Raw genomic sequence first — 15039 nt, forward strand, 5'->3', positions numbered from 1 at the left:
TTTTTTACACTGAATTTCTATACACAGTTTTTTAAACATTGAATATTTATTTGCACTGAATTTCTGGACACTTACTTTTTTACACTTCATTTTTAAACATTGATTTTTATTTGTAACAATTCTTAGTCAATTAAAAAAAAAAATTTTTTGTTTGTTTTTGTTTTAAATTGCACTGAATTTTTGTACACTGAATATTTCTGCCCAGAATTTCTCTGCAATGAGTGAATTTTTTTACGCTGACTTATTTTTTTGCACTGAATATTGCTTCCCATAATTTTTTCTGCACTGAAGTTTTACACATTGAAATGTTCTTACACCGAACTTCTATAATTTTTCTGCACTGAATTGTTTTGCATTGAATATTTCTGCACATAATTTTTCTGTTCATAATTTTTTTTCACACTGAATTTCTATACACTGTTTTTTAAACACTGAATATTTTTTGCACTGAATTTTTTTTTACACTGAATATTGCTGCCCATAATTTTTTCTGCACTGAAGTTTTACACACTGAAATGTTCTTACACCGAATTTCTATAGTTTTTTCGCACAGAATTTTTCTGCATTGAATTTTCTGCCCAGAATTTTTCTGTTCATAATTTTTTTACACTGAATTTCTATACACTGTTTTTTTAAACACTGAATATTTTTTGCACACTGAATTTTTTTACACTGAATATTGCTGCCCATAATTTTTTCTGCACTGAAGTTTTACACACTGAAATGTTCTTACAGTGAATTTCTATACACTGATTTTTTTTACACAGTTTTTCTGCACTGAATTTTTTTGCATTGAATATTTCTGCCCAGAATTTTATTTTACACTGAATTTCTATACAGTTTTTTAAACATTTTGCACTGATTTTTTTTACACTGAATATTGCTGCCCATATTTTTTCCGCACTGAAGTTTTAGACACTGAAATGTTCTTGCACTGAATTTCTATACACTGATTTTTTTACACAATTTTTCTGCACTGAATTTTTTTGCATTGAATATTTCTGACCAGAATTTTTTTTTTTTAATACACTGAATTTCTGTCCACAACTTTTTTTTACACTGAATTGTTCTGCAGTGAATTAAGACAAATCATATAGTTGATGTAGATGATCTATATCTGCTGAACATATTTACATTAGAAAAGAGAAGTGTTGGATACTTCTCTTGTTGTCTTATTTGTATTTGACTTTATTAAATGTTTAGGTAGAATTTTATTCAACAAAACCAGTTAGTTGGCACCCAAAGTTATTTAAAAAGTATTGTTGAATGGAGAATCGTTTTGGAGATTCGATTCTGAAGTGCCTAAAAATGAACAGCCCTACAATATATACATTTTGTTTTAACTTCCAAGTCTCCCCACAAGTTTAGTCCCGGGGACTCAAAAGGGTCTCAGTCATAAAAATGTTAAAAGTAAGTAATTTTTCATTCAAGGCTTACAGCTAGATCAACTTCAGGTCTGTCGATATCAAGTTGAAAAATATATATATTTTTTTTTATGCCCTTTTTTTTTTTTAAAGAGAACCATGTTTTTTTATGGCAAAAACAAACTATGCAATATTTCTCCCAAAACATTTTCAAAGTGGAATATTTTATGTGAAGTAATTGGAGCCTTAAAGAGGTCAATAATTCATAACATTGATTTTAATTAATTATACATTTTTGAGCAATGGTAGTTTTTAATAATAAAAATTCAGAATATTGATTTTTTTTTTTTTTTTTAGCAATGACAGGTTTTAATAACAAAAACATTTTAATTTATTTGTTTTAATGAATGACAGTTACAAAATATATACATTTAAATTGTGTTACTATTTTTGATAAATGACAGTAAAAAAGAATCAAAAATTAAATTACTATTTTTGATGGAGTTAAAAAAATTACATTATTTTAATTTTATTACTATTTTTGACAATTAAAAAAAAATCAAAAATGTATTTTCATTGTTTCTATTTTTGATTGACAGTAAAAAAATATAAAAACATGGATTTTATCTTTATCATTTTTGATTAGTTAAAAAAAATCTACAAATTGATTTTAATTTGACTATTTTTTATTGACAGTTAAAAAAATAATGACAGTTAAAAAAAAATAGAAATTTTAATTGTGTTACTATTTTTGATTAATGACAGTCAAAATGAATCAAAATTTAAATTTATACTATTTTTGATTGAGTTAAAAAAAAGATTTATAATTGTATTACTATTTTTGACAGTGAAAAAAAAATAATCAAAAAATGGATTTACATTTTTTCTATTTTTATTGACAGTTAAAAGAACCCCAAAATGTATTTACATTTTTTCTATTTTTGATTGACAGCTAAAAAAAATACCAAAACATTTATTTTATCTTTTACTATTTTTTATTGAGTAATAATCTACAAATTGATTATAATTTTACTATTTTTTAAAGGAGTTAAAAAAAGATCTAAACATTTATTTTAATTTTATTACTATTTTTGATGGACAGTTAAAAAAAAAAAAATCAAAAAATTGATTGTAATTTTATTACCAGTTTTGATTAATGACAGATAAACAAAATCCCACTAAATTATTGGGGATTAAAAATAAGTCAACTTTTTTAAAAAGTACTTTTCGATTGTGCGGTGGGCTATTAAAAAATGAGCTGCCGCACTTGGGACACCCGTGCACGCGACGCTGCGAGGGCATCACACCACGCCATGCACGTCACGCTGCTCTTCATGCGTGAGACGTGATCACATGACTTCCTTCACTTCCTGTTTACAGTCATCGCCCCTAAAGGTGTGACTTCATGACTGAAAGCACCTTTCTTTAAAGGCAGACTAGCCCTACTTTCCTTCAGTTGCCATGGTAACGGCTGACTCTGCGTGGGCCAGTTGCCACTGGGCGTCGCTCACCAGCCTGTAGTTGAGGCGGCGGTAGTCTTGGGGGTGGACCTGCCGCTGTCGCCACACCTCCTCGTACAGGCTGCGTACCACCGGAGGCAGCGGCGGGAAGCCGGCGTCGCTGGCCAGCGTGGCGAGGTACTCCCACTGGTCCCGCTCCATCACCATCAGGTGCCGCGGCGCCACGCCGCGCTCCGCCTTCTCCCGCATCTCCAGCAGGACCTCGGCCTCCATCTGGGCCCGGGTCGGCAGAGCCACGGAACCTTCCAGCGTGGCCAGAGCGAACTGGACCTGCGGGGATAAGACGGCAAATGTTCCCTTCTGGATGGCGGCCCCGCCCCCTGCTCACCTGACAGTGGAAGTAGGGGAAGGGGCAGATGGTCTTGCAGAGGCCGATGAAGAAGAGTGAGGGGAAGGCGGGCGGCATCATGAAGCGGTACAGCGGCGCCACCAAGTGGTCCTGGATGTCCAGCGCCAGCTGCCCGGCGTCCAGGAAGGGGAAGCTGAACTTGTAGCCGGTGCAGAAGAGCAGGACGTCCGCCTGCACCCGCCTGCCGTCCTTCAACACACACACACACACACACACACACACACACACACACACACACACACACACACACACACACACACACACACACACACACACACACACACACACACACACACACACACACACACACACACACTCGCTCGCTACACGTCTAAAGTACGCGCTGGGACTTTGGTCACCTGGAAGCCAACGCTGCCGTCGTCCTCCACCGCCGCCACCAGACCAGCTTGTTGGATCTCAGCGGGCAGAGGGAAGGTGAAAGGAGGCCGGCCATGACTCAGAGTCACCTGCACAGGTAGAACATGGAGGTTGAAGATGTAGTTCTGGACACCAAATGTATGCAAGTTGTTAAATGTATTTATTAGTCTTTTTCAAGCCAGTCCTGCACATTCAAGGTGGGCGGAGTTACTAGCAAACAATATTAGGATGGCGGGAGCTGGGGTCCAACCTGACACGGCCGCTCTACCATCGAGCCACGCCGATCCCAAATAGAATTTTTTGCATTTAAAAATTTGGGAACCAAATATTTGTTTTGTTTTTTACATCAAGTTATGCTGACAGTTTCATTGAACTAAAATGTGTTTATTAGTTCAACATTTTTCTGCACGGAATTTTTGCACACACTGATTGGTTCTTGCATGCCATTTCTATACACTGATTTTTTTACACATTATTTCTGCCCAGTATTTTTACACTAATATTTCTGCATTGAATTTATCCACTGAACATTTCTGCACTTAATTTTTTACACACTGAGTGGTTATTATACGTAATTTCTATACACTGATTTTTTTACACAATATTTCTGCCTAGGATTTTTTACAACCTTTTTTGCTTTGAATTTTTACACAAATTTTTCTGCACGGAATTTTTTTACACAGATTTTTTACACTGAATATTTCTGTCCAGAATTTTTTTTACATCGAATTTTTATACAGTGATTTTTTTTTACACTGAATATTTCTGCCCAGAATTTTTTAACACTGAATATTTCTGCCCAGAATTTTTTTACACTGAATATTTCTGCCCTTAATTTTTTTGCACTGATTTTTTATAGTTCTTTTTTCTAGTTATTTACACTGAATTTCTCTACTTTTTTTACACTGAATATTTCTGTCCCAAATTTTTTACACTGCATTTATTTACACTGAATTTGTCTGCACTGAATTTTTTACATATAATTTTTTTAACACTGAATTTTTATAGTGATTTTTTTTACACCGAATAGTTCTGCTCAGAATTCTTTGCACTGAATTTTTTTACACTGATTTTCTACAATGAATTTTTTTTTTATACACTGAATATTTCTGTCCAGAATTTTTTTACACTGAATAGTTCTGTACTGAATTTTTATAGTTATTTTAACACTGCATTTTAATAGTTATTTACACTGAATTTCTCTAAATACTTTTTTTTACACTGAATATTTCTGTTCAGAATTTTTTACACTGCATTTGTTTACACTGAATTTTTTACATACATTTTTTTAACACTGAATTTTTATAGCGATTTTTTTACACCAAATAGTTCTGCTCAGAATTCTTTGCACCGAATTTTTTTACACTGATTTTCTACAATAAAATTGTTTTTATACACTGAATATTTCTGTCCAGAATTTTTTTTGCACTGAATTTTTCTACAGTTTGTTTTTTTTACACTGAATTTTTCTACAGTTAATGGAGTAACTGGATTTCTATAAATACTTTTATTACACTGAATATTTTTGTCCAGAATTTTTTACACTGCATTTGTTTTTTTACAATGAATTTCTATAAATACTTTTTTTACACGAAATATTTCTGCCGAGAATGAATTTACAATGATTTTCTGCACTGAATTTCTTAACACTGCACTCATTTATTTTTTACACTGAATTTCTATACACTCAATTTTTTCCACACTGTATTCTGTATACATTGATTTTTTTTTTTTACATTGCATTGTTCTACCCCGCCTTCAGTGCGAGTGCATTTGGGATATGCTCCAGCACCCCGAGAGGGACAAACGGTAGAAAATGGATGAACTTATCAAAAAACTAAATTTTCAAACACAAATTATCATTCAACAAAATTGTCAGCATAAAAAAATCAGTTCACAATCTTTTTCATAAATTCAGTGTGAATAAACCTGGACAGGTCTACTGTCACCATGGCAACGCAGCGCCATCTGAGACCAACTTTACCTGAGCGCCGACGTTGGCCAACTCCAAGGAAATGTCCAACCCGGACGCGTGCGCCCCCAGAACCACCACGGACAGACCGGCGAAGGCGTCTGCGCTCCTGTAGGCGTGGCTGTGGAGGACTTGACCTGCAGGAAGTCCCCCAAAATCATTCTCCACTTTTCGCCAGCTCGCCGCGTCTCAAATCTCACCTTTGAACTTGTCCACGCCGGCCACGTCCGGGATGTAGGGATCAGAATAATGCCTGGGACAACAAAGAGCAGCGCGTGAATGACAGCCGCTGCAGGACTGGCGGCGTCTGCGTCTCACCCCGAGCACACGAAGACCGAGTCAAACGTCTCCGTCCTCCGGCGGCCGTTTGATGACGTCACCTCCCAGGTCGCCTCCGTCGGCGTGACGACGGCCTTCACGGCCTCCACCGCCGTGCGCAGCTGACATGCAGGTGGGAGGAGTCAGCGAGCGACGGACTGGACGGACACAAACACTCACTCGTATGTGAGGGCCGATCTTGTAGTGGGCGCAGTAGTCCTCCAGGTAGCGCCGCACTTCCTGGTGGGGCAGGAAGCTGCTGGGCTGCTCCCGGAAGGGGAAGTCCGGGAACATCATCACCTCCTTGGGAAGGTTGGTTCTGCGCAGGACACATAGCGTCAAAGTCCGGCGGGGAGTCCCGCGGGCGGTCTCACCTGAGGTGACGGTACATGCTGCTGAGAAGCGTCCGCCCGTCCTCGCCCGTCCCCACTGGCTCCTCGTAGCACCAAGTCCCGCCCACGTGGGCCGACAGCTCCAACAAGACCGGCGGGGCGAAGCGGTCCGGTCTGGACAGGATGTGCCTGGCGGCGCACAGTCCCGCTGCCCCGGCGCCAACCACCGCCACGCGCTGGAGCCTCGTTGCCATGGTGACGACCAGCGCGCCCTCTCCTGGACACTTAAGTTTGTTGTTTCTATAAATAAATAAAAAAAGGAAGGTTGTTATTGTTGTGGACTATCTTGTGACCTGACTGGTACTGTTCCAGATGAAAGTTGTTATTGTTGTGGACTATCTTGTGACCTGACTGATACTGTTCCAGATGAAAGTTGTTATTGTTGTGGACTATCTTGTGACCTGACTGATACTGTTCCAGATGAAGGTTGTTATTGTTGTGGACTATCTTGTCCCGACTGATACAGTTCCAGATGAAGGTTGTTATTGTTGTGGACTATCTTGTGACCTGACTGATTCTGTTCCAGATGAAGGTTGTTATTGTTGTGGACTATCTTGTGACCTGACTGATTTTGTTCCAGATGAAGGTTGTTATTGTTGTGGACTATCTTGTGACCTGACTGATTCTGTTCCAGATGAAGTTTGCTGTTGTTCTGGACTATCTTGTGACCTGACTGATTCTGTTCCAGATGAAAGTTGCTATTGTTGTGGACTATCTTGTGACCTGACTGATACTGTTCCAGATGAAGGTTGTTATTGTTGTGGACTATCTTGTGACCTGACTGATACTGTTCCAGATGAAAGTTGTTATTGTTGTGGACTATCTTGTGACCTGACTGATACTGTTCCAGATGAAGGTTGTTATTGTTGTGGACTATATTGTGACCTGACTGATACTGTTCCAGATGAAAGTTGTTATTGTTCTGGACTAGCTTGTGACCTGACTGATACTGTTCCAGATGAAAGTTGTTATTGTTCTGGACTATCTTGTGACCTGACTGATACTGTTCCAGATGAAAGTTGTTATTGTTGTGGACTATCTTGTGACCTGACTGATACTGTTCCAGATGAAGGTTGTTATTGTTGTGGACTATCTTGTGACCTGACTGATACTGTTCCGGATGAAGGTTGTTATTGTTGTGGACTATCTTGTGACCTGACTGATACTGTTCCGGATGAAGCTTGTTATTGTTGTGGACTATCTTGTGACCTGACTGATACTGTTCCAGATGAAAGTTGTTATTGTTCTGGACTAGCTTGTGACCTGACTGATACTGTTCCAGATGAAAGTTGTTATTGTTCTGGACTATCCTGTGACCTGACTGATTCGGTTCCAGATGAAGTTTGCTGTTGTTCTGGACTATCCTGTGACCTGACTGATACTGTTCCCGATGAAGGTTGTTATTGTTGTGGACTATCTTGTGACCTGACTGATACTGTTCCAGATGAAGGTTGTTATTGTTGTGGACTATCTTGTGACCTGACTGATACTGTTCCAGATGAAAGTTGTTATTGTTGTGGACTATCTTGTCCCGACTGATACTGTTCCAGATGAAGGTTGTTATTGTTGTGGACTATCTTGTGACCTGACTGATACTGTTCCAGATGAAGGTTGTTATTGTTGGGGACTATCTTGTGACCTGACTGATACTGTTCCAGATGAAAGTTGTTATTGTTGTGGACTATTTTGTGACCTGACTGATTCTGTTCCAGATGAAGGTTGTTATTGTACTGGACTATCTTGTGACCTGACTGATTCTGTTCCAGATGAAGTTTGCTGTTGTTCTGGACTATCGTGTGACCTGACTGATTCTGTTCCAGATGAAGGTTGTTATTGTTGTGGACTATCTTGTCCCGACTGATACTGTTCCAGATGAAGGTTGTTATTGTTGTGGACTATCTTGTGACCTGACTGATACTGTTCCAGATGAAAGTTGTTATTGTTGTGGACTATTTTGTGACCTGACTGATTCTGTTCCAGATGAAGGTTGTTATTGTACTGGACTATCTTGTGACCTGACTGATTCTGTTCCAGATGAAGTTTGCTGTTGTTCTGGACTATCTTGTGACCTGACTGATTCTGTTCCAGATGAAGGTTGTTATTGTTGTGGACTATCTTGTGACCTGACTGATTCTGTTCTAGATGACCGTTGCTATTGTTCTGGACTATCTTGTGACCTGACTGATTCTGTTCCAGATGAAGGTTGTTATTGTTCTGGACTATCCTGTGACCTGACTGATTCGGTTCCAGATGAAGTTTGCTGTTGTTCTGGACTACATTGTGACCTGACTGATACTGTTCCAGATGAAGGTTGTTATTGTTGTGGACTATCTTGTCCCGACTGATACTGTTCCAGATGAAGGTTGTTATTGTTGTGGACTATCTTGTGACCTGACTGATACTGTTCCAGATGAAGGTTGTTATTGTTGTGGACTATCTCGTGACCTGACTGATACTGTTCCAGATGAAGGTTGTTATTGTTGTGGACTATCTTGTGACCTGACTGATTCTGTTCCAGATGAAGGTTGTTATTGTACTGGACTATCTTGTGACCTGACTGATTCTGTTCCAGATGAAGTTTGCTGTTGTTCTGGACTATCTTGTGACCTGACTGATTCTGTTCCAGATGAAGGTTGTTATTGTTGTGGACTATCTTGTGACCTGACTGATTCTGTTCTAGATGACCGTTGCTATTGTTCTGGACTATCTTGTGACCTGACTGATTCTGTTCCAGATGAAGGTTGTTATTGTTCTGGACTATCCTGTGACCTGACTGATTCGGTTCCAGATGAAGTTTGCTGTTGTTCTGGACTACATTGTGACCTGACTGATACTGTTCCAGATGAAGGTTGTTATTGTTGTGGACTATCTTGTGACCTGACTGATACTGTTCCAGATGAAGGTTGTTATTGTTGTGGACTATCTTGTCCCGACTGATACTGTTCCAGATGAAGGTTGTTATTGTTGTGGACTATCTTGTGACCTGACTGATACTGTTCCAGATGAAGGTTGTTATTGTTGTGGACTATCTCGTGACCTGACTGATACTGTTCCAGATGAAGGTTGTTATTGTTGTGGACTATCTTGTGACCTGACTGATTCTGTTCCAGATGAAGGTTGTTATTGTACTGGACTATCTTGTGACCTGACTGATTCTGTTCCAGATGAAGTTTGCTGTTGTTCTGGACTATCTTGTGACCTGACTGATTCTGTTCCAGATGAAGGTTGTTATTGTTGTGGACTATCTTGTGACCTGACTGATTCTGTTCTAGATGACCGTTGCTATTGTTCTGGACTATCTTTGGACCTGACTGATTCTGTTCCAGATGAAGGTTGTTATTGTTCTGGACTAACCTGTGACCTGACTGATTCGGTTCCAGATGAAGTTTGCTGTTGTTCTGGACTACATTGTGACCTGACTGATACTGTTCCAGATGAAGGTTGTTATTGTTGTGGACTATCTTGTGACCTGACTGATACTGTTCCAGATGAAAGTTGTTATTGTTGTGGACTATCTTGTGACCTGACTGATACTGTTCCAGATGAAAGTTGTTATTGTTGTGGACTATCTTGTGACCTGACTGATACTGTTCCAGATGAAGCTTGTTATTGTTGTGGACTAGCTTGTGACCTGACTGATACTGTTCCAGATGAAAGTTGTTATTGTTCTGGACTATCCTGTGACCTGACTGATTCGGTTCCAGATGAAGTTTGCTGTTGTTCTGGACTACATTGTGACCTGACTGATACTGTTCCAGATGAAGGTTGTTATTGTTGTGGACTATCTTGTGACCTGACTGATACTGTTCCAGATGAAAGTTGTTATTGTTGTGGACTATCTTGTGACCTGACTGATACTGTTCCAGATGAAGCTTGTTATTGTTGTGGACTATCTTGTGACCTGACTGATACTGTTCCAGATTAAAGTTGTTATTGTTGTGGACTATCTTGTGACCTGACTGATACTGTTCCAGATGAAGCTTGTTATTGTTGTGGACTAGCTTGTGACCTGACTGATACTGTTCCAGATGAAAGTTGTTATTGTTGTGGACTATCTTGTGACCTGACTGACACTGTTCCAGTGGAAAGTTGTTATTGTTGTGGACTATCTTGTGACCTGACTGGTACTGTTCCAGATGAAGGTTGTTATTGTTGTGGACTATCTTGTGACCTGACTGGTACTGTTCCAGATGAAGGTTGTTATTGTTGTGGACTATCTTGTGACCTGACTGATTCTGTTCCAGATGAAGGTTGTTATTGTTCTGGACCAGGGGTCACCAACCTTTTTGAAACCAAGGGCTACTTCTTGGGTACTGATTAATGCGAAGGGCTACCAGTTAGATACACACTTAAATAAATTGCCAGAAGTAGCCAATTTGCTCAATTTACCTTTAACTCTGTTATTATTAAGAATTAATGATATTTATCTTTGTGGAAACACTGATCATCTTAATGATTTCTCACAACAAATATATATAGAAACAGATAAATATCAATATGCAACACTTTATTTTTATATTTTCTCTAAGTGCACATTTTTCAAATTGAACATTTTCAAATGATCACTTCTAAGACAGTCTTGTGAAATCAAAATATCCCATTTTAACTAGCTAGCCACTAACATTTTTTAACAAATCATGAATTACTTTGCACCATGTTTGTACAAATAATAACTCATGTAAAATACAAAAGTAAACTCTCAAATTTTTAAATCATGTCACACTTTGAACTGGACACCAAATCTGTTATCTGTTTCTTTGTCAGTTAGTGGGAAGCCTGGCATTGCATGCTGTTAACTAGTGTGTTGTACTCTGGTGTGTAACTTGACACTGCAACTCTGAGTGAGTCTTGCAGATGTGCATCAGTGAGGCGTGTTCTGTGTTTGTTCTTGATGAAGTTCATGTCAGAAAAGGCTGATTCACAAAGATAAGATTTTTCCTCATTGTTTGCGGAACCTTCTTAATCTTTTGGACATATTTTCACAGCAATCTGGCCTTAAGCTTAATTATGATTAATGTAAAATGTTAAGGATCGGAAATCTAAAGGGAATGTCCTTTCGAATGGAATGCAAAGTGCCTGTTTTGTGGACAGATGGACCAGTTAACATACTTGGTGTTGTTGTCCCAGAAAATCTGGAAGATCTAGGCTCAGTAAATTATGATAATCGACTAAGAAAGCTGGACAAAATTATGCAATTATGGAAAGGGAAAATCTAACCTTGTATGGTAAAATGTCTATTGCCAACTTGTTAATTATTCCTCAATTTATTTATTTGTTTTTGTCATTACTAGCTCCATCACAAAACTTTTTTAAGATTTATGAGCGGAGGGTCTTCGATTTTGTCTGGAACGGCAAACCAGAAAAGATTAAAAGAAAGGTTTTGTACAAAGAGTATGAATATGGGGGCCTGAAACTTCTCAACCTTGAAGCTATGTGTCTGTCTTTAAAAGCATCAATTGTTCCAAAGATGTATTTAAACATTGAGTGGTACACAAATGTCCTGTTGGACAAAAAACATGTACTGTATCAAAAGAAATTGTATCCTTTTTTACAAGTGATCCCCTCCCAGAGAGTCTGCTGGGAAACATGGCGGGGTTCATAAAGGAAACAATCCACTCATAGTGGTGTTTTCAATTTTATGTGCCAGAAAAAAGAGACGATATTTTGCAGCAGTTAATATGGATGAACTCTAATATTGTAATAGATGGAAAGCCTTTCTTTTGGAAAAATATGTTTGAAAGAGGAATCATTTTTGTCAATGATATTATCAATGAGAATGGTAAAATTATGAAGTATGATGAATTTAGAGCTATGTATGGTGATGCTTGCTCAAGCTTTTCATTTTATCAACTAACTGGAGTAATTGGGAAAAGATGGAAACAAATAATTAATTATGGAACTACTAAATTATTAGTTTGTAAACCTCTAATAAGAAATTGTAGTTGGCAAAAAGGAACTAAAATAAATAGAAAAATATATAATTTTTATTTAATAAAGAAATCTTTGAAGGCTGCCTCATACAACACAAATGGAAAATGGGAGGACTTTTTTGACTGCCCGTTGCCATGGGATGCCATATTCAAACTAATCTATAAAACCACTATCGATGAGCAAAATCGTTATTTTCAAATTAAAATTATTTATGACTTCTTACCCACAGGGAAAATGTTAAAATTATGGAATATGACAGAGTCAGATGATTGCCGATTTTGTTGTCAGGAGCCTGAATCCACCCTGCATTTGTTTTGGTATTGTCATATTGTGTCTTTGTTTTGGGTGGAAGTTGAAAAAATGTGTTTAAGGATTGGTTTGTTTATGAAGCTTAATGTGGTTTCTGTTATTTTAGGAGAGTTCATTGACAATCATGATTTAGTCAATTTAATTATAGTACTCGGTAAAATGTTTATTTTTAAGGCCAAAAACAGATATTCACTTAGTATTACTTTCTTTAAAACATTTATTCAGTATTTTCTAACTTTAGAAAGTTACATGGTTGAAAACGATAATGATGCCAAAAAACATTAAAAAAAAGATGAGAAGTCCTCAAAGGCTTATTTTGAAAGTATAATTATGTTTATAGATTATATGATATCTGTTGTTGTGTTCCCTAATTTGAGTGACCTGGACATAATCTGGACTGTACATAAATGCTTATTTTGAAAATGTAATTTTGTTTATAAATTATATGCAATCTGTTGTGTTCCCTAATTTTTTTCTGTGTACATGAATGAAGGTGTGTGTTGCTGAGTCCGACTTGGACATTATCTGGACTGGGCCTGGTTTAAAAAACCCTTTAAACAAATCTAATTTCATTGACAACCTGGTCTGTTGAAGATAAGGCCCTTTTTAAAAAAATAAAATAAAATAAGATAAATAAATAAAAAACATTTTCTTGGATAAAAAAGAAAGTAAAACAATATAAAAATAATTACATAAAAAATAGTAATTAATGAAAATGTTAGTGGACCAGCAGCCTATACAATCATGTGTGCTTCAGGGACTGTGTCCCTTGCAGATGTGTTGTCTATGTTGTGGGAACCAGAATATTGGTAGCAGAAAGAAATAACCCCTTTTGTGTGAGTGGGTGTGGATGAGTGTGCATGGGGGAGGTTGTTTGGGTTGATGCACTGATTGAAAGTGTATCTTGTGTTTTTTCTATGTAGATTTAATTTAAAAAATAAAAATAAAAAAATTATTATTATTATTTTTTTTAGAACATGCCCACGGGCGACTCATCTGGTCCTTACGGGCGACCTGGTGCCCGCGGGCACCGCGTTGGTGACCCCTGTTGTGGACTATCTTGTCCTGACTGATACTGTTCCAGATGAAGGTTGCTGTTGTTGTGGACTATATTGTGACCTGACTGATACTGTTCCAGATGAATGTTGCTATTGTTCTGGAATATCTCGGTTTAACTCGAGACTGCGGCCGACAAAACGAACTTTAATCAAGCCGAAAACGTGTTAAACCTTTATTTCGAACGTTAAATTATTTCAGAACAACTAGCTAACCTTTCAAATGTGAACTTTGACCGGACATAGCCTGCTTGGATGAACGACGAGCTGGCTTACTTATAGACTAAATAATGGTAAAAAAAAAACCAAGCCTCGTTGCCATGGTGACGACCAGCACGCCCTCTGCCGGACACTTAAGTTTGTTGTTTCTATACATTTAAAAAAAAAAAAAGTCGGTTTAACTCGAGACTGCGGCCGACAAAATGAACTTTAATCAAGCTTAAAACGTGTTAAACCTTTATTTTGAAAGTTTAATTATTTCAGAACAACTAGCTAACCTTTCAAACGTGAACTTTGAGCGTACATAGCCTGTCGGGATGAACGACGAGCTGGCTTACTTACCGACTGAATAATGGCGCCACAAATGAAAACTTCCAGATGTTTTTTCACCACTTGCAGCAGAAAAAAAAAACTAACCCCCCCCCCCAAAGTGTCTCGTTGGACGTTGGACGGTCACGACGTTACACAACAACAATCGTGTGGCGAGAAGAAACTACTTCCGCATGTCGAGGCGGGACTTTCGCTCTTGTCAATACTGGCATCAATAAAACGTCATGGTCAGAAAATTAACAAGGTAAATAGTCACATGTTGGATTATATTGAGCAAAGTAGAGGTCTTTTTGTAACATCGACAAGGTATCAGACTGATACTAACATTCTTAGTACTTCCGGTGTACGCGGTGAACGTTTCCCATTGGTGGAATTCCTTGTTTCTGCGCATGCGCGTACGACGGAGCTGTGTCGTATTTTTGTGTAACCGAAAAGAAATTGATTTTGCATCAATCCGTCCATCCACTTTCTACCGCTTGTCCCGTTCGGGGTCGCGGGGTTGCTGGAGCCTATCTCAGCTGCACTCGGGTGGAAGGCGGGGTACACCCTGGACAAGTCGCCCCAAACAAAACAAATTTATTTGACATAGAAAATTAAAATAATAATATACATACACATATGTACTGTGTATATTCATATTTTTTCAGTGTAAATATATATATATACACATATTTATACATACATACATATATATATATATGTATTTATATGTATATATATATATATATATATATATATATATATATATATATATATATATATATATACATATATATATATATATATATATATATATATATACATACAAAAATTTATCAGAGACCAACATTTTTTTTTCAAATAATCGTGTATTATGCAAAAAACATTTTTTTCTAACCAAAAATAATTTGTAATTTCAAAAA

At 37.6% G+C, this 15039-nt stretch overlaps 1 protein-coding gene across 2 annotated transcripts in view; it reads right to left on the reverse strand.

Moving 5' to 3' along the window:
* Positions 1 to 14474, reverse strand: part of LOC133650188 (uncharacterized) — a 15714-nt gene extending 1240 nt beyond the window's left edge. Inside the window, exons 1-9 of one of the 2 annotated variants that reach the window (XM_062047123.1) lie at positions 14150 to 14474; positions 6276 to 6533; positions 6082 to 6220; positions 5902 to 6023; positions 5784 to 5836; positions 5596 to 5720; positions 3593 to 3700; positions 3213 to 3414; positions 1 to 3154 (exon numbers count right to left, since the gene is read on the reverse strand). The exon at positions 1 to 3154 is cut by the window's left edge and continues 1240 nt beyond it. In XM_062047123.1, the coding sequence (XP_061903107.1) occupies positions 2817 to 3154; positions 3213 to 3414; positions 3593 to 3700; positions 5596 to 5720; positions 5784 to 5836; positions 5902 to 6023; positions 6082 to 6220; positions 6276 to 6487 (1299 nt within the window). In that variant the 5' untranslated portion in view covers positions 6488 to 6533; positions 14150 to 14474 and the 3' untranslated portion in view covers positions 1 to 2816. Of the gene's footprint in view, positions 3155 to 3212; positions 3423 to 3592; positions 3701 to 5595; positions 5721 to 5783; positions 5837 to 5901; positions 6024 to 6081; positions 6221 to 6275; positions 6534 to 14149 lie in introns of both variants that reach the window. The other variant, XM_062047122.1, reaches the window with a different exon arrangement.
* Between the last annotated feature and the right edge of the window lie 565 nt (positions 14475 to 15039).

Source organism: Entelurus aequoreus, linkage group LG05 (assembly GCF_033978785.1).
Source record: "Entelurus aequoreus isolate RoL-2023_Sb linkage group LG05, RoL_Eaeq_v1.1, whole genome shotgun sequence".
Lineage (NCBI taxonomy): Eukaryota > Metazoa > Chordata > Actinopteri > Syngnathiformes > Syngnathidae > Entelurus > Entelurus aequoreus.